This window comes from Staurois parvus, unplaced genomic scaffold (genome assembly GCF_062004578.1).
Source record: "Staurois parvus isolate SC_StPar_1 unplaced genomic scaffold, SC_StPar_1.0 ptg000151l, whole genome shotgun sequence".
Classification (NCBI taxonomy): domain Eukaryota; kingdom Metazoa; phylum Chordata; class Amphibia; order Anura; family Ranidae; genus Staurois; species Staurois parvus.
The window spans coordinates 59817-84112 of NW_028317947.1; the positions used below are offsets into that span (position 1 = coordinate 59817).

The 24296-nt window shown below is 42.3% G+C and overlaps 1 protein-coding gene across 2 annotated transcripts in view; it reads left to right on the forward strand.

Moving 5' to 3' along the window:
- Positions 1-24296, forward strand: part of MLLT6 (MLLT6, PHD finger containing) — a 127623-nt gene that overhangs the window by 40313 nt on the left and 63014 nt on the right. For both annotated transcript variants that reach the window (XM_089674301.1, XM_089674302.1), the window contains exons 3-8: positions 9885-9939; positions 11284-11393; positions 11468-11571; positions 16974-17082; positions 17579-17680; positions 17764-17859. In XM_089674301.1, the coding sequence (XP_089530427.1) occupies positions 9885-9939; positions 11284-11393; positions 11468-11571; positions 16974-17082; positions 17579-17680; positions 17764-17859 (576 nt within the window). The remainder of the gene's footprint in view (positions 1-9884; positions 9940-11283; positions 11394-11467; positions 11572-16973; positions 17083-17578; positions 17681-17763; positions 17860-24296) is intronic.

Below are 24296 nucleotides of genomic sequence, written 5' to 3' on the forward strand. Positions count from 1 at the left end.
ACAAGGCAGATGATAATATAACACAGTACCCATGAAACAGATTGTATAACCCATGCAATTATAACTTCACAGTCTGCCCTGGTTATCCTCACGGTTCAGCAATTCTACACTCCTTCTTGGAATATAGGAGTTGTTTTACATGCTGATCAAATGAAGAGGTACTGGTGGGTTTGTTGGCTTTTATGGGTCACTAAACCCACTTCTTCAGATTCTGTAAAAATGATGTATTGTTGCATATGAGCGATTGCCCAAGTATAAGGGGACCTCACCTAACCTCCCCTCGGAGGAGAACCAACCAAATCCCATAAATGGAAAATAAACAAATATCATTCAAGATTAGTTAGATGTGTATCCCCAAGTGAATCTCAAGCTCCTACCCAGAGGTTATGGAATTGTATAACCATTTGTATCGGGATCACTTATACACTGCTCAAAACAGTTAAAGGAACACTTTTTAATCAGTATAGCATCAAGTCAATGAAACTCCTGGGATATTGATCTGGTCAGTTAAGTAGCAGAGGGGGTGTTAATCAGTTTCTGCTGCTTTGGTGTTAATGAAATTAACAACAGGTGCACTAGATGGGCAACAATGAAACGACTCCCAAAACAGGAATGGTTTTACAGGTGGAGGCCACTGGCATTTTTTCCCTGCTAATCATTTTCTGACTGTTTTTCACTAGTTTTGCATTTGGCTAGGGTCAGTGTCACTTCTGGTAGCATGAGGTGATACCTGGACCCTACAGAGGTTGCAGAGGCAGTCCAACTCCTCCAGGATGGCAGATCAATATGTGCCATTGCCAGAAGGTTTGCTGTGTCTCCCAGCACAGTCTCAAGAGCATGGAGATTCCAGGATACAGGCAGTTACTCTAGGAGAGCTGGACAGGGTCGTAGAAGGTCCTTAATCCATCAGTAGGACCGGTATCTGCTCCTTTGTGCAAGGAGGAACAGGATGAGCACTGCCAGAGCCCTACAAAATGACCACCAGCAGGCCACTGATGTGAATGTTTCTGACCAAACAATCAGAAACAGACTTCATAAGGGTGGCCTAAGGGCCTGACGTCCTCTATCAGGCCCTATGCTCACTGCCCGGCACTATAGAGCTCGATTGTCATTTGCCATTGAACACCAGAATTGGCAGGTCCGCCACTGGCGCCCTGTGCTTTTCACTGATGAGAGCAGGTTCACCCTGAGCACATGTGACAGACATGGAAAGGTCCGGAGAAGCCGTGGAGAACATTATGCTGCCTGGTGGTGGGTCAGTGATGGTCTGGGGAGTCATATCATGGAGGGATGTACAGACCTCTTCAGGCTAGACAATGGCACCCTGACTGCCATTAGGTATCGGGATGAAATTCTTGGACCCATTGTCAGACCCTACACTGGTGCAGTGGGTCCTGGGTTCCTCCTGGTGCAAGACAATGCCCAGCCTCATGTGCTGAGAGTATGCAGGCAGTTCCTTGAGGATGAAGGAATTGATACCACTGAATGGCCCCCACACTCGCCTGACCTAAATTCAATAGAACACCTCTGGGATATCATGTTTCGGTCCATCCGACATGCCGCCAGGTTGCACCTCAGACTTTCCAGGAGCTCAGTGATGCCCTGGTCCAGATCTAGGAGGAAATACCCCAGGACACCATCCATCGTCTCATTAGGAGCATGACCTGATGTTGTCAGGCATGCATAAAAGCACGCGGGGGCCATACAAACTACTGAGTACCATTTTGAGTTGCTGCAATGAAATTTCAAAGTGGACTAGCCTGCTGCATCATTTTTTCACTTTGATTTTCGGGGTGTCTTTGAATTCACTCCTCTGTAGGTTGATAATTTTCATTTTCATCAAACGATGGGGCATCCTTACATTCCTAACACATTACCCAGTCCATATCAGTATAGATATCCAGTATAAGATTTTTCCCCATTGAGATCTGATGTGTTTTCAAAGTGTTCCTTTAATTTTTTGAACAGTGTATCTCATCGCTCTTCAGTATAGTGCTTACCCCTCAAAGAACAGAGGAGGAGAAGCTCGCACCTCCTCTGCCCATCAGTGATGGGATATGCATTATCTATTGATTAATTAGAGACAGCAATCTCACAACTTCTAGAAGGTGCTATTGTGAATTCATTCACTGTGAGACAAATAAATCCAGACCATCATGCTATATTGCATGATAAAAGAACTTTTATATTCTGCCTTGTAAGTGAATACACATCCATTCTGTACAGCATGGGAAATAGTTGGAGTCATCCTGAATATTCATGCAGGCACATCAAAGAGCATCTGTTGGATTAATGGAGAATGTCATTTTTGATTCTCTGTATATTTAACTTAGCTGAAGGAAAGTGGATGCCTCACTGTTCAAATTGTTTAACTAACTGCAGCACAGGAGAGACATATGGTGGATATACCATCCTAGCCACCGTTATATAAGGTATTTAACTACCTGACCATTTGGGGATCACTGAGGTATTATATGGGACACATTCATTTTTTTCTGACACTGGAACATTTTTTGTGTTTTCTTTTTTCTGAGCCATATCCTTGACTCATCACACTGTGACGGGTGTGGTGATTAAATACAGTTTTATACATCCTGTTTTTCATTATTGTGCTATATATTTTGAGGCTATGTTTATATTGAACTATTTCATCCCTGTACCCCATTGCTCCCCCCTCTTTGAGAGTTTCAATGGGATATAGTCTTAAAATGAATAAGCAATGTTCATGGTTGAAACATACAATTAATATGTTTATGCAAAAAAAAAACACAACTGAAGTTTTGAGTCCTGGGGGGCATGTATATATTTACTATGAGCATGGTGTTCTGTTTGCAGTAGACAGGCACCTCATTGGTATTCTTTTAATGTGCCATGGTAATTAGATTTAATTTTTGTATCAATAAACATGTCTTCTAAAAGATAAAATATCCAGAGGTTTATAACACAATGGTGATTGCAAGATAGTATTTCCAATCTGTGATGGTTTATAAAACAGGATTTTTTGTTAGTGTGGAATTTGTCTGTACCAGGGACTCCAGACTCAAGTTTTAGGGGAGGTTGAATTTCCATTTTGTACACCTAATGACACATTCACCCCCACTACCAATTTGTCTCTTAACCTCTTCACACCAGCCAAACGCAAATGTGTGGCCTCCCGGCGTCTGGGCCCCGAGCGGCCGAACATTTGCGTTCTATTAAAAAAGAACATGTGATGGGAGTGCGCACCCAGCGCGCTCCCAGCACACATGTCCGGTACTCACAGAAAGGCCCGATCTCCTCTTTCAATCGGGACCTTTCCTGATTATGTGACAGCCGTGACTGCTTGTCACGGCGGTCACACGACCCTAAACCCCGCCCCACCTCCCGGCTTCTGAAACCCTTAAAGGGCTGGGAGGTGCCGGCATGAAGGGGTTAAGTAGAACTGAGCCCAGTCAATAAAATGTCATATACGTCTATATTCGACTTGAACACGGGACCTCTGCTGTGTCTGGCAGTAACTCTTCTCACTGAGCAACCTGAGATGCTGGACAGTACTTGTTTTCTGCTGAACCTTGAACTCTTTGTTCTTCCCATGTACCTTCACTACCTCTTGTTACTGACCTTTGGCTTCTTCCTCGACTATGCTTCTGCCTGATCCCAACTTGCAACCACTTGTTACTGACCTTTGGCTTGTTTACTGATTACGCTTCTGTTTGATCCCTACCTGCTATATCTGCTATGGGACCCTGGCTTGTTCACCTCCTGGTGGGGCGATTCTGAGGACCATGACCTGGTACTAAAACACAGCAAAACCCATCTCCACCATTAGGAGCTCCGGTGAATACTGGTTAGTGCTTAGACCCCACATCTCAGGTGAGCCCACATCTGCCAGGGTGACCTGCTTATATACCAGCTTGCAGGTTGGTGGAAGTGTCTCTGCTGCTATAGCTACTGACACCTGACTGTGACATAGACATAAAATTCCATTTTTCATACCCTCCCCAATTCCCAAGCCATCACACCAAGAGTGCATCCACAGAAAATAGGGCCTATGGCAATCACTGAAACTGTACAAACATCTGACACCCATATTTATCCATATATCAACTCATAAGTGCAGGTCAGACTTATTAATCTTTTAATTCACAATGTCCACCTAACATAGTGTACTGGATTAGTGAATCAAGTACTCTAAGAGTAGTCTAATCACTCTGTGACAGTGCTTTTGCTCCAGGAGCCCCCTTCATATCAAGAGTTACCCTTCACATATAGGAGCTTTGCTTCATATAAGGAGCTTCCCTTTACATCAGAGTCCTCAGAGCCTCCTCACATTAATGTTAATGTTGAATCCATCTCCACTCTATCCAAAACTAAAAATAAAAGTTTTGCCTTGTACTTTAACCCCTTGACGCCGACCATATGCAAATATGTGGCCTCTCGGTGGCTGGGCCTTAACGCCGAGCGGCTGCATATTTGCATATGATTTGAAAACATATATGTGCTGAGAGCACGTGCCCTGCGCACTCCCAGCACATTTGTCAGTGTCTCACAGAAAGGTACCGATCTACCCTTGCGATCAGAACCTTTTCTGATCATGTGACCGCCGTGACAGTGAATCATGGTGGTCATGTGACCCTAAAACCCCGCCCCGCATCCCGGCGTCTGAAACCCCTTAAAGGGCTGGGAGGCACCAGCGTGAAGAGGTTAATTCTCCTTAGCACTATCCGTTACCTGAGCCGACCCCTTGAAATAAAGTGTTGACAAGGATCAATCCCTTCTATTACTTTCTATGGTAAGGTCCTGACTTTTCCATGTCCTCCAACAATTCTGGTACTGCCCACAATACTGACACTTACTGTATGTCTACTGTTTGGCCCCATCCTGGCATCCCTATTATGGAACGCTCAGGAAACCTTCCTAAAAGACTCCCATGTTCTAGAGTTTGTGCGTTGTCTGCAATCCTTGCATAGATAATAATTATTACCCCTTTCTGGGTTTGTGGGTTTGTTTGGGGAATTCCCCTTTACCATGGTGTCTCTTTCTTATGCACTCTTAGTCCCTCTTAAATTTTTTTCTCCAAGTCAGGGAGTCTAAATTTTTGTTTGCATCAAGCTGGTCTCTTCGGACCAAGAAGTTCTATTCCCTGTACTCTTGCCAGTGTATGGATGGTTCTCCCCTTTTCCTGGGAAGACTTTCCTGTTGGAGGTATCCCCTTGACTACACCTTGAGTATGATTCTCTGGAACAGACAGGTCCTGATTTGTCAGGATCTTGTTTTGGGTCAGTCTTCTGATCTGACCTCTGCTAGACCTCATCATGAAGCCGCAAAATCTTCACCTCCAGAATTATTTGAAATTTCTCCCTGTAACAGATGGTATGACCTTTTGCCTACATTGAGGAGAGTTCTGTGTGTCATTTGTGACCACACTGTCATTACTGGGGTAAGAATATTGGGCCAGATAAACTATATGTGTGAGCGCACACGCACAATGCCCCTAATAAACAGAGGTATGGGGCCATTTCTGTTTTAGGTGCATATTGCACAGTGACAGTGCATACCTGGCATGCTGTTACGGTGCAGGTGGCATTGCATCCGTGATCAGCATATTGCGGGTACAATGCAGGACTCCTGCAGACTGTCAGTGTAAGCTGTCTACTCGTACCTTGTAGGAGCAGGCAGTTACGCAAAGACAGAAAAAAACAATTAACTACCTAGAGTGCTCAACAGTGCCCTGGTAGTTCATTAAGCAATACAAGCCAAAGCTGCCGTTGGTACTTGTAGTTCTCCCATTTACAAAACTCTGTGAATGAATGATGCGGCTAGGTGGGTGGAGTCACACACGGCTTTGTATTTGTTTTTTCAATTGTTGCAGCGAGTTCGTGGAGAAGATCCCCGGCTCGCTGTTACTAGAGGAGATGGGTCAGGGAGAGGATAAGTTCACCTTTGGGAACATGTTACATGTTCCACCTGTTTCATGTTCCCAAAGGTGAACCTATCCTTTCAATTATTACACACTTCACTATATCTCACAGATCCAGATTCCAATGATATATCGGGCATCTCTCAGTCCAGATAATAAACTCAATGAACAAATAACAACAAAATGAAATAGCCCTCAGAGTTAAAGCAAATGATCTCCTAAAAAACATTGAAAGCATACCCCCACTAAACATTTCTCCTGAAAATGTACCAGTACATCCCATTTATAACAGAAAGTGCAAATCCTATACTTTTACTGGTGTAATATCCCTCATAAATTAACACTAGGCATGTTTGTTCTTTTTTTTTTTTTTAAAGAGATCAAGTATACTTTGATAGAACAATTCAGAAATTCTAGCTACTTCCGTAATGCCACCATTTTTAAAGATCTACATGCATGCACACCACACTTTAAGACAACCTTTCTCAAGTGTTTTAACATGGAATCTGAAAAAACTTTCAGGTTTCAGGGAACACCTGCTTATCATTACTATATCTGCAGCTATAAGGATTGTGGAGTACAATAGTGTATTTGACACCCAGGGTCGCTCTATGCAACAAAATAATTTTCACTAGAAATGAAGTGCATAATAATGGCCAGAAAGTAAATACAGATGGAAAACTGAAGTGATCCCTTACATTGATGGTCAGTGTAGAAATGTCTATTTACTCTGGTCAGTAGTATAGTATGGTCAATGGAACAGTGTTGTCTTACTTTGCTGTTCAGTGAAGTACCAGTGAAGATTTACCCCATTACTTTGATGGTCCAGGGGTGTATAAATTTTTTAAAAAACTACTTGTCCAGGGACTAAATTGGTGTCCCAATCTACTTGTCCCTCATGACAATCTACTTGTCCTGATAAAAATACATTTTAACCAAAACTGTATTTAAATCTGCTTTAGGTAATGTCCGGGGCTTTTAAAAACAAAAGGGGCTTTATGGTGACTTATGATATTTTTAACATTGCACTGTATATCTCCTCCTTCCCTCCCAGCCTGTCTCCAGCACCGCACCCAGGGACTAACAGGGAGGGGATAGACCTTGCAGTGTAATGAACACTGATTGGGTGCTTGTCAGGAAAGGGGAGTGTCGGACTTTGCACACATTTAAAAAATCGTTTTAGGCCTGAAGGTGACACAAACCCCCCTCAACATTATATATTTTCTGAAATCAGAGACCCTAGAGAATAAAATAGTGGTAGATCCAATTTCTTATGTCACACGATATCACAAAGGTCTAGGAAACACACAATTCCAGTAAAAAATACACTTAAGTAATTTTAGGGTAACAAAAAGCAATAAATTATCCTATTTTTTGTAAAACATAAAGAACAAGGTTGCAGCGAGTAAATAGATATCCAACATGGCAACAAACTTTAGTACCCTATATTTTCTATAGGTGACACTTTTAAAGCCCCTTATAGGTCATCAGTATAGTGTACGGAGGAGGTCTGGTGCTAGAATTATTGCTCTCATTCTGACATGCGTGGCCATATGTAACATTTGTATCACAATCGTTGTTTTCGTGTGTAGGCGCCCGAGTATGTGCTTTTATGTTTGTGCGTGGGGCCTTGAAAAATTTGGGGGTGTTATATGCTTGGGTGTAACTTCCATTTAAAAAGAAAAAAAAAGATACATTTTTTTAAATTACATACGGAACAAAAAGTCCCCTATGTGATGAGTGTGATGATTTTTGGTGACAGGTTCACCCCTGTACTAAACTGAATATAATGCAGTGCACATCGCACCGCATTACATTCTTTCTTGACCTCAATGACCGGGAATCTGTCGAACGGGGACCCGGAAGTGACGTCACATCATGTCCAGATCAGGAGAAGGAGGGGAGCGGATGTGTTCGCTCTCCTCCTCCCTCCCCTATAACACATCCCGTGGTACCCAACGAGCCAGTCTCGGGCCCGCAGATGTGCAAGTGGAGCTCGGGACATATACTGGGAGCCGGGTAGAGGCTGACACTGTGGGCTGTGTGGAAGCAATCGGGGCAGTAGCGCTGCTGTCCGATTGCTTCCACCTGACAGGTGAGCCCTGCTGCTTGCCCTGCATGTGTCTGGCGATAGGAATTGGACATCCCTATGGTCAGTCTTAAGAATGTGCCTTACATTGGAGGTTAGTGGTAAGACTGCCCCCTTACAGACCACTAAATAAATCACTGGTGTCAAAAATTGTTAAGGGACCCCTAACAACATTTGGAATAACCCTAGGTTCCAAAGGAACCCTGCTTGAGAAAGAGTTCTCTAAGAGATGTGCATGCATCAAGAAAGAACACGTGCACTCGGAAGCACCAAGAGTCTTTGAGACACACGTTACCTAATAAGTGTAGCACTTCTTGCATACACTACAGTCACATGTAATTAAAACATATTAAGAGCCGTGAGTGATGTGGGCTGGTTCTGTGGGATATGTAAATTTATTTTGTGCTGGTTAGCAGGCTGTGGATATCAGTACTGTAGTCCAATGGAATGAGACAACGTTACATAAAATTGGTACAGTTCTGGGATCTGAGGTAAGGAAGGAGGGAGTACTTGCTTTCTCTTTTGGCTCCTGCACCAATGGGAACTCTCCAGGGCATGTTTTCATTTTAAATTGACATTACATGTAGTTTCTTTTTTTTTTCTTTAACTGGTTAGAGGTTCATACCAGGGAGAGGGTGGCTACTGTATTGTCTCCCATGGAGGTGAGGGGAGTAGGTAGTATGCCCCCCCCCTCCCACCTTGCTGCCTTCCACTCTTCGGCACAGTAAGTACTGAAAGGCCTGGTTCCTGTTGGCATCCTGAAAGGCCTGATTCCTCTTGGCATACCGAAAAACCTGGTTCCTGTTGGCATACTGAAAGGCCTTGGTTCCTGTTGGCGTACAGAAAAGCCTGGTTCCTGTTGGTATACTGAATGGCCTGGTTCTTGTTGGTATACAGAAAATCCTTGGTTCTTTTTGGCATACCGAAAAGCCTGGTTCCTGTTGACATACTGAAAGGCCTTGGTTCCTGTTGGTGCACCGAAAAGCCTGGTTCCTGTTGGCATATCAAAAGGCCTGCTTCCTGTTGGCATACCAAAAGGCCTTGGTTCCTGTTGGCATACCAAAAGGCCTGGCACCTGATGGCATACCGAAAGGCCTTGGTTCCTGTTGGCATACCAAAAGGCCTGCTTCCTGTTGGCATACCAAAAGTCTTTGGTTCCTGTTGGTGTACCGAAAGGCCTGGTTCCTGTTGGTGTACCGAAAGGCCTGGTTCCTGTTGGCATACTGAAAGGCCTGGTTCCTGTTGGCATACCGAAAGGCCTGGTTCCTGTTGACATCTGAAACTGGTGTTTTGGTAGGTTTTTCAAAGTACAATGTTGAAGGTCAAGGGGGCAGGTATTAATATAGCAAGAGCTGCACACTCACTGTCTTGCCTTGGGGAAACCAGCTATTTGACAAATCCAGTTAGAGGTGTACAGGAAGAGGATTGATGCTGGTGGTGGACATGCTGTGTATGAGGATGTAAGCACTGCAGACTATACTATAATAGAGAAAGGTAGCATGGAAGCGGAGTGACAAGTAGGTAAGTGCAGCAGAGTAAAGGCTGCTGTGTATGGTCCACCATCTCTTAGATCACACTGGCAAACAACCCCCCCAAAGTGTTATACTTACTCAGGTGCCTTCAGCCAGATCCATTGGTGTCATATAGTCTCTCAGCCCTCTTCTTCTACCAGTAGCTATATAGCTCTTTGTACAGTTGGCAAACAATATGGCTGCCAGCAACATTTAGGCATTTTCCATACACCTTGGATAATTTAAGTGTTTATATGGATATACAGTAAAAGAGAACATTTGTCAAGTATACTAGTTCTATTGTCATAATACATTTTTCTTACTGAATACCATAATTGAGATACCAGCATGCAAAACCAATCATTTTCTTTCTCCTTCTTTATAGAGATGTGATCTTTGCCCACATAAAGAGGGGGCGCTTAAGAGAACGGACAATGGAGGTAAGTACTTATGGTGGCCTACCATCAGCATATAAAGAGTGCAAGCATTATATCATGTTAAAAACATCCTGGTTTAAAGTGTATTTGAATCCAAACAATAAATATCTCTAATTGACTCCTGTTTGATCTGTTAAATATACCATTTAAAACATTTGGGTTGATAGCTGGGAAGGATGCTAACTGATAATAGTGCAGCACAGACAGAACAAGAGGTATTTTTTGCAGTTATTGTATTCTGCACATGTATAACAAAGTTGGGTTGATTTACTAAATTTTTCCAGAGCTTAGTGAATGCAGTGAAGCTTTGTTGATTTCCATTATTCAATCACGAGCAAGCAAAAATTCTTTATTTTTTTACTTTCCTTGTGCCTGATTGGGTGTTCTTTACAAAGTGAAGCTTCACCACATTTACTAATCTCTTGGGAAAAGGCGTGTAACTGCACTTGCAAAGTGCACAGTCTTATTTGCCTTTAATAAATCAACCCAACTTTGTTACACATGTGCAGAATACAATAACTGCAAAAAATACCTCTTGCTCTGTCTGTGCTGCACTATTATCAGTTAGCATCCTTCCCAGCTATTTCTGCGGGCTACAGAACACCTCCACCTATGTTGTGGAGAAAGTGTTTTGTGGTGCTGCTTCTCCATATACAGTATATAGTACGGTAAGTTAGCGTCACCCTAGAACAAAAAGTAAGCTACTGTAATTGTCACCAGATGTAAAAAAAAAATGAAAAGATGAAAAAAGACTGGTAAGCTGCAACCTAATACATGTTATTTCTTGAGTTTGGCTACGTTTGAACCAATAATTAGGAAAGGTAGACACTGTATGTGGCTCTTCCATTGGTGAAGAATTTCTTATATTTTATGTACAGCATTTCAAGGTTATTAAATTCTCTGTGCATCTGCGTTGTTTGCCTGTTATAGTAACACTGTCATTTATATCGAGAGTTAGGCCTGGTTCACACTAGTGTGATTTTAGATGTGACTAGAATCACATGACAATGAAAATTACATTATTTCAGTGGTGCATGTTCAAATCGATGTAACGCAACTGCGATGTGACATTGGGTAAGGGTCCTGTGCTACTTTGGTGCAATTTGGCCCCATGCAATATGGAAACCACATCCAAAACGCAACCAAGGTCGTATCAAAGTCGCACTACATAATCCCATTGCAGATATAGTCAAAAATCACATTACAGTTGTGTGAGCTGAGTCTTAGTTGCCTCTACCTATCTCTGTGGTATTTACAGTATGTTTTTTATTTTATACTCTATCGTAACAAATGCTTTTTGAAGTATATGAGTAAAAGATACTCTATTTCATTTTGACTCTTTCCTAGGTTGGGCACATGTGGTATGTGCACTTTACATCCCAGAGGTTCAGTTTGCCAATGTTCTGACAATGGAGCCTATTGTTCTGCAATATGTGCCCCATGATCGATTTAATAAGGTAAGATTTTATTGTAATATTATTTATAAAATGTAACCATGATCCTTTCAGTCTGATTGTAGTTCATCCCATAGACATGCTACATCTGTGAAGAACAGGGACGAGAGAGCAGGGCCGCCTCTGGGGCCTGTATGACCTGTAATCGGCACGGCTGTCGGCAAGCATTTCACGTGACATGGTAGGTGGTAAAACTACAATGCAGATTTTTTGGGCCCTGAATATGAATTAAATACTGGATAAACAATATATTGACACATAGATGGTATAGCTGGAGTCAATATACCCGTATTGCAGAATTTGTGGTGAAATTAAACAGTCTCGAAAAAAGTAAATCAGTTACTGATTGTGTCAAATCTAATGCTTTTGCATCTGCAGTTGAGGCGCATACGTTAATATGCTCCTGGCACAGTTTGTAGGATGTAGACCATCCTTTTAAGAAACATAAGTGATCAGAAAGGACACATTTCTGTAAGTGCCGGTTCCCACCAAAATACATACTTTTGCGACAGCCTATTTATTTCAATGGAGTGCCAATCACATGGGAACACGCAAAAAGTAAGGCAGGATTTTTTTTTCAATTCTTTATTTTGAGAGTGTCACAATACATCCAACAATTACACATAGTCTCCCATTCAGGAAGTATTAACAGCCAATATAAACAGTGTTGAATAAAGTACAGATAATCAGTACAGGATAAGTAAGTGGTGTACATAAATTACCTGAATGTCTTACAGGCTATATACAGTATATTGTCAGACAAAGTACAAAGCTTTAGAATATTGAGAAGTGTGACATCATCCAGCGTTTTAAACTTTTGAGCACAGGAAAGCGGTAAACAAAGAGTGTCTGAGGGGGATACCTCAGGACCTAAGGAACTGGTGACTAGAGGGGAGGGGAGCAGGGAATAGAGACATGGCTTGCTTGCTGAGGAAAACTGTCTCCTGTAGAAAAATGATTGCCACCCACACGCTTATAAGGAGGGCAGTACATTTCCCACACTACAAGTGTTGTGAACGGGCTCTTAAATTTTAATGTGATTCAAATTAAAATATTCAGCATAACAGAATAGCACAATCATTAAACAAACCATATCAATAAAAGAGCCCGCTGGCTCAAAGCCCGAGAACTAAGCTATCACGTGACTGCTGATCGCTCTGTTCTCTGGTCTGCTTTGAGCAAATAACAGTGGCTTTCAGTCACCACTCTGTGCTCTGCCCCTCTGCCCTGCTCTGTTCTGTGCTCTGCCTCCAGGTAGGAGAGAAGGCTGGAGTGGCTGGCTCAAGCTCTCAGCGGTGCACTGCCTGTAAGGCATCTGGGTGGCTCCCAACATTCATTATCAGGATCTCTCCAGAGTCTGGTGTGGCCCTGTGACATCAGCTGATAATAGACTTTTTCCTGCTGTCGACTGATTCTGAGTTACAGGAGAGCAGAACTACTGTGCACTCCTGTGACCCACATGAGAAATATGGTCAAAAGATCTCTTTAAGATCTTGCCAAGGAATTCAAAGTTGAGGTCAGGAGATTATGATGTCTCATCCAGAACCTTCATTATTTTTTTTTTAATAAGTGCATCCCAAACACAGTTTCTTTGATAATGAAAGCCGTATTATCTCCAATATATTCTGATAATATGCTGCATTCATCTTGCCATCAATTTCTATTGTAACTTACAAACCCCCAAAACAGCAGTCATTCACTTTCTTGTTTCACAGTTTTGAGAGTGTGCTTTTCTTCATAGACCTTGCTGACTTTATAGTTTTGAGTTTTGAAGCTTCTCTTTGTGCTCTTTGGCATGTTGTAAGGGACTATATTGTGGGGTTAGTCCAGTAAAAATGGCTAACAAATTGCAAATTCCACCAGTGTGTGTGTGTGTATATATGTACTGTGTGGAAAGCAACCCTATACCTCTTCATGATCGTAGACTCTGAATGTGGAATCTAAGGGGCAGCTGGAGTTCTGTCCGGGTCCCACTCTAGGAACTTTGGACATAGCTGCAAGCTACTACTAGGGCACTTAATAGGTACTAACAGATGTTGAGGTCGATTGCTGCCTGGAAATCTGTGAACAGATTGCATGGAGCAGGTAGTGCTGGTAGTAGAACTAGTTGCAGATCTGTGCTAGTCACTGGACTGTATGGGAGTGTGCAGTAGTGGAGCAGACTGTAGCGGACTGGACTGTAGCCATTCGCGGCCGTGGCTGTCAATCACCGTGTCCCGGCTGGTAATTACATGCCGGCGCCCGGTGATTTCAGAAGATCTCCAATGGGTAGGAGAACTGTTTTGTTTACTAACAACAGTTCTCCCTGTCAACTCCGGCACACTGCTCTGGATGGCTGTGGCGGCCTGCGTGCGCCATGCCGGTATGTAAACAGCGGTTGCACCATGCATGTTATGTATCACCGCGAATGTCAGATCGAGGGTAGTAATTCTAGACCTCCTATGTAAATATAAATTGATGATTTTTAAAGCATCGCCTATCGATAATAAAAATGTATGTACTTTGTTACCATTCCACAAGCATGCACAATTTTAAAGCATGTCATCTTTAGTATCTATTTACTCAGCGTAACATCATATGTTATATTTTATCAAACAAGCGGGCAATATATTGTGTTCTTGTGCATTACAATTCCCAATTTGCGTTTGAAAAATCGCTGCGCAAATACTGTGTGACGTAAAAAAATTTCAACACCCTCCGTTATATTCTCTAGGGCCTCTGCTTTAAAAAAATATATAATGTTTGGGGGTTCAAAGTAATTTTCTAGCAAAAAATAGTTTTTTCATGTGAACAAAAAGTGTCAGAAAAGGCTTGGTATTCAAGAGTGGGTGATGTAATAAGTTTCTAATGTTGGCCCTGAAATGCCAGGATAGTAGAAACAACCCCTCCAAATGACCCTTTTTGGAAAGTGTACACTCCAAGGTTTTTGCTAAGAGGCTTGGTGACTATTTTTCAGATCTCATTTGTTTTTGGAAAACAAAGAAAGAAAATAAAAAATGTATGTTTTCTTTTTCAAAACGCTGTGACAAAAATATCTGTAACATACTCACCATGATTCTTCCTTGGGGTGTCTACTTTCCAAAAAGGGGTAATTTGGGGGGGTGTTTGTACTATCCTGGCATTTTAGAGCCTCCGAATCTGTGATAGGTAGTGAGGAAGTGATATAAGGAAATATGCCCTTTGAAAGCCTGGAGGTGGTTATTGGATTTTGGGGGCTTGTATGTAGCTAGGCTGCCAAAAAGTCTCTCACATGTGGTATCCCCATACTCGGAAGAAGAAGGAGAATGTGTTTTGGGGTGGTGTTCCACATATACCCATGAAATGCTTGAGCAATATATCATTAAAGTGACAACTATGTGTAAAGGAAAAAAAGTTGTCATATTCAAAACATTTGTGGCAAAAAATAAAATGTTCCATGGACTCAACATGCCTCTCTGCAAAATCCTAGGAGTGTTTACTTTCCAAAAAGGGGTTATTTTGGGGGGGTTCAGGCAGGTAATAAACATCACCAGAAGTTTGTTGGAGCTATGTTTACCTCCAGTGATATACAACATACAGTGGGGCAAAAAAGTATTTAGTCAGCCACCAATTGTGCAAGTTCTCCCACTTAAAAAGATGAGAGAGGCCTGTAATTGGCATCATAGGTAGACCTCAACTATGAGAGACAAAATGAGAAAAAAAAATCCAAAATGTATTCTGCTCCATGTTTTTGGTAAAAAAAAACCCAATAAGTGTATATTGATTGCTTTGTGTGACAGTTATAGCGTCTACAAACTATGGTATAAATACTGCAATTTACGCCATTTTTCTGCTATACAGCGCTGTGCTAGTTTAACAGATAATTGCGTGGTCATGCAATACGGTACATAAATGAAATTTACATCCTTTTTTTTCCCACAAATTGAGCTTTCTTTTGGTGGTATTTGATCGCCTGTGCGGTTTTTATTTTTTGCGCTATAAAAAAAAAGGCTGACAATTTTGAGGAAAAAAAACAATATTTTGGACTTTTTGCTATAAAACATGTCCAGTAAAAAAAAATGCAAAAATCAAATTTAGTCATAAATTTCTGCCAAAATGCATTCTGCGACATGTCTTTGCTAAAAAAAAATCCCAATACGTGTAAATTAATTGGTTTACGTGAAAGTTATAGCATTTACAAATGGCGGGAAAGATACTGGAATTTTTAATTTTTATTTATACTAATAATGGCGCCGATCAGCGACTTTTGGCGGCAATCGGCGACATATGGCAGGACTGCGGGACAGCGGCGGACATTTTGACACTGGGGGGGGACTGACTTGGGGTCACTGACATCCCCAGTGACACCAATACAGTGATCAGTGAAAAAAAACCACTGAAACTGTACTAATGTCACTGGGGAGGAAGGGGTTAACATTTTTAGAATTTGCAGTGTAAGGGGAGTGTTTTACTAGGGGGCAGGGGTGTGTACTGGACGGGGGGAGGGAGGGGGGAGCTGATCTAGGGAGAGAAACTCTGCAGCTTCTCACAAGCTGTCAGAGAACTGACACAGAACAGGGCTGTGTGTAAACAATGCAGCCCTGCTCTGTGTTAGCGATCACCGGCAATCGCGGGAAAACGGCCGGTAAAAACCGGCCGTGACCCGTCGGCTGACACCCGCTGCTGACACCCGCGAGACAGGTAGGGCGGGCGCGCACTTCGCGAGCGCCCCGACCTGTTTTGAAGGCAGCCATTTTAAAACGTGCTTTTGCCTACGAGCGCCGCCCTGCCACCGTTTATATGCGGTGGCTGGGCGGCAAGTGGTTAACGCAGAAGCGACAGAAATCGGATCAGTGTGAAAGCAGCCTAACAAGGTATACATATAAATCTTGGGCAAAGACTGTATTCGTATGGCATGTATCAACCAGGAAGTTTTCCCCAATCATCTTTCAGGACAGCAACATGAGAGATGGCTGGTACCTCTGTAATTGCAAACAAAGGCTTCTGTACCAAATATTAACATTGATTTTCTCAGGTGTTCAAATACTTATGTTCAGCAGTGCAAGACAAATAAATTCTTTATAAATCATACAATGTGATTTCCTGATTTTTTTTTTTAATTCTGTCTCTCAGAGTGGGAATGCACCTACAATGTGAATTTCAGACCCCTCCATGATTTCTAAGTGGGAGAACTTGCAAAATCGCAGGGTGTTCAAATACTTCTGTTCCTCACTGTATGTCATGGTATTTCTAGGAATCTTCCAGGACAGCAAGCTTACTTTCCACCTTTTATATGTAGTTATTTGTTTGTTATATTTGTTTCCCTTCCAGCACTGGTAGAGGTAGTCTACATTAGTCTAAAGTGAGATACTGTATGAGAAAGTGGGGTTTTTCACTGTTCTGTTTGTAGTTTCTTGTAGTGGAAGGAACCAGTCAACGTATGTTGCTGTCCTGGAAGATTCCTAGAAATACTGTTACTGTTAAGATTAACTGGGAATTTTGGTTATACATTTGCACTTGACTAATGACAAAAGGAGCCTATTTGGTTGTTATAACCAACAGAAACACGTGCCTTCTGCTTTTGTAATTTATTGTGTTATTTATGATTGTTCCTTTCCACTTTAGTGCACAGATGGCTGGTCTTCTCTGTGAGGAGGAGGCGCAGGAGGTTGACAATGTCAAGTACATTGGATATTGCAAGTACCATTTCAACAAGATGGTGAGAGATCCACAGGTATATTACTTTGTTTCTCTATATACTGTTTGTTGTTGTCATTTTATGTGCCACATACCTCCCAGTCTGTCCAGATTTCAGTATTTTTGTGCTGCATTTATATCCATTGAAATATATAATATGCTTTGTCTGGTAATTTCTTCCTGCTGATGATCTTGTAGAATTCAGTAGTGCTATGCAGAGCCATACAAAGCAGTGTGCAAGAGTTGAAAGAGGACAGATACGTATTGCTTACATACAGGTCTCTCCCCTTTCTGTGATACTCGGTGATCGCCGGATGCTGGTGGGGAATCACCGGCCAGGACCCAGTGATTGACAGTCGAGGCCGCAAATGACGGTGTGGGTAGGGCGTGCGCCCCCCTACCCGGAAATGCAAAATCATGTATATATACGTGATTTTGTGCACTCCTCCTGCCCTGTAGCAGTATTTCTACTATAGGGCAGCAGGAAAGCAGTTAACTCACTGTAAAACGTATAATTGTCTTTTTCCCATTAGAAAGTCTCCCGACTCCCTTGTCCCATCATCCCTGGTCGCTGCAGTCGGTCAGCTTCCCCTTCTGTGGAAAAGCCCCTCTTTTACAAAGAGCGGCAGAAAAAGGTATGTATCTGTTTTCACAGTTTTGATCATATTTGTTTATAGATGTGCCTCTTTCTATTTGGATAACTTTCTTTCTTTCCTAGAGTCATAAGGACAGGGAGCGAGTTCGACATAGGAAGCACCGTGATTCACCAGGGCACATAACTGCCCCACCCCTACTGCCCATCTCTGTGGAGAAGGTATATCTTCTTTCTTCCTTTTCTGCCGCTGTAATTAATTGTGCAGAACAAAGCAAAATGGTTACACTGGTTAGTGTGTGTGTATTCTATATATACAGTATATCCTATGTGTGTGTCTATATCAAAAATCATGTTTTTGTGGCTGCAAAACTTATATGCCTAATTCACATGGGCATACCCATGGATACACCTGTGCGAAGGAGTGTCTTTGGCTGCACCGGATGCACAGGTGTTCCGTGCATCCACATGTAAAAACTGGGACCTGCGGCTTTGTCCATATACCCACTTGGTCCCAACAGACATAAATGGGACTGCTTGCACACAGATGCAAGAAACACCTGTGCATCCTATGCAGGCAATCACTGCTCTTCACACAGGTGTATCCATAGGTGTGCCTTTGTGAATGAGTCTAAAAATATCATTAAATGTAAATCTCACAAACATTGCCTGAGCCAACTGGGTATTTAACTTCATGTAGCTACTCCACATTACTAAAGAAGTAAGCGCAGGATGAAACACAATACATAGATGCGTGCCGTTTCTTCCTGTAGGGAACGCAGTGGAACCATGACCTGTACTCCCAGACACTCCTTTTGGAGACATGTAATCAACCCATTAAGTGAGATTTAACTATGTGGGGACTTTCCAATTATTTCTTGTGCGGAAATACTGAACTTTTCACTTTGTTTGGTGTTTCTATGAACTGTTGGTTTAATTACAGAGTGAAAACCAAAAGCCCTGCAATATGCAGAGAACCATATGTGTTCATTTTGCACATATCCTAGGCACAGGGTGGTTGCTTTACTAAAAAATAGACTGTTCACTTTCCAAAGGAATTTCCCCAGGGCGTAGTGAATGATGTGAAGCTGTACTGATTTCCATCATCCAATCAAAATCCAAGCAGTTTTTTTCCCCCCTTGCTTATGATTGGGTATTTTTTGCAAAGTGAAGTTTCACTTCATTCACTAAGCTCTGATAAATTTCCTTGTGTAGCACTACCCCCACAGGGGCCACTTGATAATGCTTGTCCGCAGTGGTTGCCCTGACCTTGCAAGCCTCCTGACACCTCTGACACTCTCTGTTCAGACATATTTCAACAGTGCAGAATAATAATAAAAGAGACACAATTCTTTAGTAACACCTCTATCTTAGATTTATTAAAAAGAGTAGGCTACAGGTATAATTGGTTCTAGGATATACAACCCCAGTTAACGCATTAAAAGCAGAACACTGGTAAAACAGAAATAATCAATTAGCAACATTTAACAGGTTACGCAGTCATGAGTAGTAAGCTTCTACTATTTAATTACAGCACCAGCAGCAAGAGGGGGAAGAAATGCTTCTTGGCTTATCAGCTCCCTCCATGCGACTGGTGCCGCAACAGGGCATGCAGAGAAGTATTTAAATGTACACTCCAGCATAAATAGATATAAGTGCCCTAAATTGAATAACAATGGCCTTAGAGGAGAAAGGGATCCTTTAACTAGAGATTGTAACTTTAGGCCTGCGATCTGCGATGTTTAAAATTCCTGATATGGTGGTATCCACTGTCTTCTGCTAGCAATGGTGGGGCCCATAAGCATTGTTGAATATGGGTAATTCAATGAAGTTAAACAGATAAGCCGTGGTAGTGCTCAAAGCAAAGGTCCCCTGGTAACTGCATGCAGACACCTTTACACCTCAATGTCTCTAAAGTGATGACAGAAAGAGGTAGGGCATCCGACCACTCACCAATCTTATGGATAGCATGGCCTCCTAGGAACAGAATTCTTGCCCTGGCTCTTGGCAGTTTGCAGGGATGTGCAGAGTTACTGCCTGACTGCCTGTCAACGCGACAAACAGAGATGTCTGTGTAAAGATCAGACAGTGACAGTCCCAATGCAGAGACGCTGATATGATCCCAGTATGGTGATTGGAGTCACCACTGTGCTGAACTGATGTGCACAGCAATCTGTCTGGAGGAGAACAGCAGTGTGGTTCTAATAAATAATGCAGCCAGCCCTTGTTACCTGTCCCAGTGCTCACAATACACCATACCAGCATCCTGATCACCGCCATATGCCATACCAGCATTCTGATTACTGCAATATGCCAAACCAGTGCCCCGATCACTGCCATACCAGCGTCCTGATCACCACTATACCCCATACCGGCATCCTGACCACCGCCATACCCCATACCAGAGTCTGGATCACCCCATATGCCATACCAGCGTCCTGATTACTGCCATACCCCATACCAGCATCCTAATCACCCCATCCGGATGACCTCCATACCTAATACCAGCGTTCTGATCACCGCCATATGCCATACCAGCGTTCTGATCATCGCCATACCGCATACCAGTATCCAGCATCCTAATCACTGCCATACCCCATAAAAGCGTCCTGATCACCAGCATACCAGTGTCCTGATTGCAGCCATACCCCATACCAGTGTTCTGATCACGCCATACCAGCATCCTGATCACCTCTATACCAGCATCCTGATCACCCCATATGCCATAACAGCATTCTGATCACTGCTATATCAGCCTTTTGCTCACCACCATACCCCATACCAACAGCCTGATCACTGCCATACGTCATACCAGCATCCTGTTTACCCCATATGACATACCAGCATCCTGATCACCTCATATGCCATAAGAGTGTCCTGATCACTGCCATACCTCATGTTAATGTCCTGATCACTGCCATATATATCACACCAGTGTTAGGGTCTCAACTGATCAATTTTCAAATATTTATCCTATAGTTGGTAGACTCTAAAGGCTTTCACACAGACTGATTTGGGTTATTTTTATCCAAACAATGTAGCAATAAATTTTGTTCTAAATTCATGAAGAAACTTATTTGCAAAATTTTATAACAAAAACTAAGCAAAAAAAATTTTTTTTTAAATTGTCAGGATTGTTTCAGCGATTAAATACCACTAAAAGCTCTATCTGTCTCAAAAAATTATAAAAATTTCATATGGGTACAGTGTTGCAAGAGTGAGTAATTGTCATTCAAAGTGTGACAGCGCTGAAAGCTGAAAATAGGCCTGGAATAAAAGGGGGCGAAAAGGTCCGCACTAAGTGGTTAAAGGACAAGTAACCTAAAATTCAGATTGTGTTACTGAAAAATAGCTGCTAATATCCATGTAAACACTTTGATATCCACACAAATGTTGACATATTTGACATTGTGTTTACACTATTCTTTAGTGTTCATTGGTAGGAAGCAGGAAATCATAGACTGTTAGATTATACTGCTATCTACAGGTGGATTTTGTAACTGGCAAACAATTAGTCTAAAAATTAAATGCAACTGTGTCGCACTCCAAATTTGAAATATAAATCACCTACAAGTGCTAATTTTCTAATAAAATTAATACCCTTATTATTGTGCTTAATCCAAAATCATGATCAATAATAAACATTAAATGAATTCAAATTGAATAAAAATATGTGATAAATTAATATTCAACATTTTGTGATAAATTAATAATCAAAAGAATATATAATAAATAAACCATATAAATAAATAAATAAAATTATTTAAATAATGAATGTCCCAAAGTCAATTAATGTAATCCAGACCAGGTGTTCACTTCTTGTGATTTGCTCAGCAGACCTTAATATTATTATGCGCTCACCTTAATGTAAGCCTAACTTTCAATTAGGCAAAAATGCCTTCGTGTCCCAATAATAGCAGAATATTTCAACTTCTCTGTGATTTAAAGGATTATAGATGTAATACGGTACTTCATCCACCAGGGTTTCCTGGATATTCTGATACTTTATTATGGATAGACATGCATGGACCTCTCCTTCTGAATGGCATAGGACTATAGATCTACTCCTCCATCTCTCCTTGTTTCTCCACATTTAATACACATCAAAAAAAGAAAAATATAGTGCCTTATCCTTAAAACACCTTTTTATTTATAGCCAGTTGTCTATGCACTCACAATAGTTACAAATAAATCACGCCTTGTGGTATACTATGGAGCCTCCTCTGTGTGTGCTGAACACACTTCCCATACTCGCCGTCGGGTTCCCGAGTGCGTGGTGACGTTAGAGCCCCTCCCCTACGCGTTGCGCCACCGGATCACGTGGCTTCCTCAGGGGCATGTGATCACATCCCCTTGACGAAACCACGTGACCTGTGTGGGCTGTTGCATTTTAATTTTTAGATCAATTAATAACACATGAATATGAGTATGTGTATGAGTGTCAGAGAACTACAATAGCACACAGAATTAAAATAACACCATTTTATATTTTTTAATTAACATTATAAATTATTAGTATTTTAGTGGCTCACAAACACATTATATATACAAATTCCTTTGGCAAACAATTCGTGCCATGCCTGAATAACCTCTCCAAAACCCAGCATGCCTTAGCTTTTAGCTAGTGTACGGGAGGTGGATGTCTTTTTTTTTTGTGCTCTGCAGAAAAAGTCTAACTTTTTTTTCCAGCTATTTGTTCTGCAATCAGGATTGCCTTTTAGCTTTGGAGACTGTACCTAAATCCCATTGGACTAGATGACGCTCTCTTTCCTGCTATTCAGCATTAAGGAGGCATCTTCTTGCTATTGCTACTGATGAGAGATGCGTGGATCTATCTTTGGTCTTCCCCTGAGACTCTGCCTACAGTGACCTGATCTTCTCCATCTGCCTGAACCTCTCCTGCTACCAGCATTTGGTTAATTTAGTATTCAAGGCCTTGCCCTGAATACTCATGCCATGTACCCTGAACTATGTTGTCCCATCCTGGTAGTGCAACCAGTAGTGCATCCACTGTAGTGGGTACCCCCAGCTCACTGTCCACTAACGGTTCTTGTGCTGCCTACAATACACCCACTAAAGAGCCTGCCACTGACAGTCTCTCTAGCTCTTTTGGGCATGAGATCTTTCTTTGTTTTTCCTGGGAGGATTTCACAGGAGTTATGCAAGATTTTTGGGCCAGATTGCAACCTTGAGTGCTGACTCTGACCACAGAGATCATAAGCAAATGTCTTCCCCTGCAGAATCTTTATCAGATCTGCTCAAGTCATTCCTCACCTCTGAGCCTTGAGATGTTGAAACTCTGTCTGTTGCTAAGTCTTTTAAGTCCGTAGACACTACACCTGAGGAGCTGCTGCTGTTACTCTCAGACATAAAATGTTTGACACCATTTTAAAACGCAAGGATCAGCCTGCAGCTTCTATCAGTGCTGTCCCTAGTCTAGGCTCTTTTAGGTTCCCTATGGATGCTAACACCTTTTTGGTGTGCCCATTGTTTTTATTAGTCCTTTATGAAGATTAAAAGAAACCTGACAAGTTGTTCACTTCTCCTAAATGGCTGACAGTACTAGATCTGTTTTAGAAGGACCTTCTTAAAAACTAGACTGTTCCTGTTATAGATGCGATATTTATTTATTTCAGGTACTTATATAGCGCCGTCAATTTACACAGCTCTTTACATACATATATTGTACATTCACATCAGTCCCTAACCCTCAAGGAGTGTACATTCTAAGGTCCCTAACTCACGTTCATACATACACATACTAGGGCCAATTTAGACAGGAGCCAATTAACCTACCACCTGGAGTGTGGGAGGGGACTGGAGTACCCAGAGGGAACCCACACAGGCACAGGGAGAACATGCAAACCCTAGGCAGGTGGTGCCATGGTTGGGGTTCAAACCAACGACCCTAGTACTGCCAGCCAGAAGTGCTAAGCATTTAGCTACTGTGCTTCCCATACCCTGGACTAACAAAACATTGACAAACCCTGTAGAGCAGTGGTTCTCAACCTTTCTAACGCCGCGACCCCTTAATACAGTTCCTCATGTTGTGGTGACCCCCAACCATAAAATTATTTTCGTTGCTACTTCATAACTGTAATTTTGCAGTAGGAGGAATAGTGCCACGTCATTGGTGTCAGTGGGAGGAATAGTGTCCCGTCATTGGTGTCAGTGGGAGGAATAGTGTCCCGTCATTGGTATCAGTGGGAGGAATAGTGCCCCGTCATTGGTGTCAGTGGGAGGAATAGTGCCTCGTCATTGGTGTCAGTGGGAGGAATAGTGCCCCATCATTGGTATCAGTGGGAGGAATAGTGCCCCGTCATTGGTGTCAGTGGGAGGAATAGTGCCTCGTCATTGGTGTCAGTGGGAGGAATAGTGCCCCATCATTGGTATCAGTGCGAGGAATAGTGCCCCATCATTGGTGTCAGTGTGAGGAATAGTGTCCCATCATTGGTGTCAGTGGGAGGAATAGTGTCCCATCATTGGTATCAGTGGGAGGAATAGTGTCCCATCATTGGTATCAGTGGGAGGAATAGTGCCCCATCATTGGTGTCAGTGGGAGGAATAGTGCCCCATCATTGGTATCAGTGGGGGGGGAATAGTGTCCCATCATTGGTATCAGTGGGAGGAATAGTGCCCCATCATTGGTGTCAGTGGGA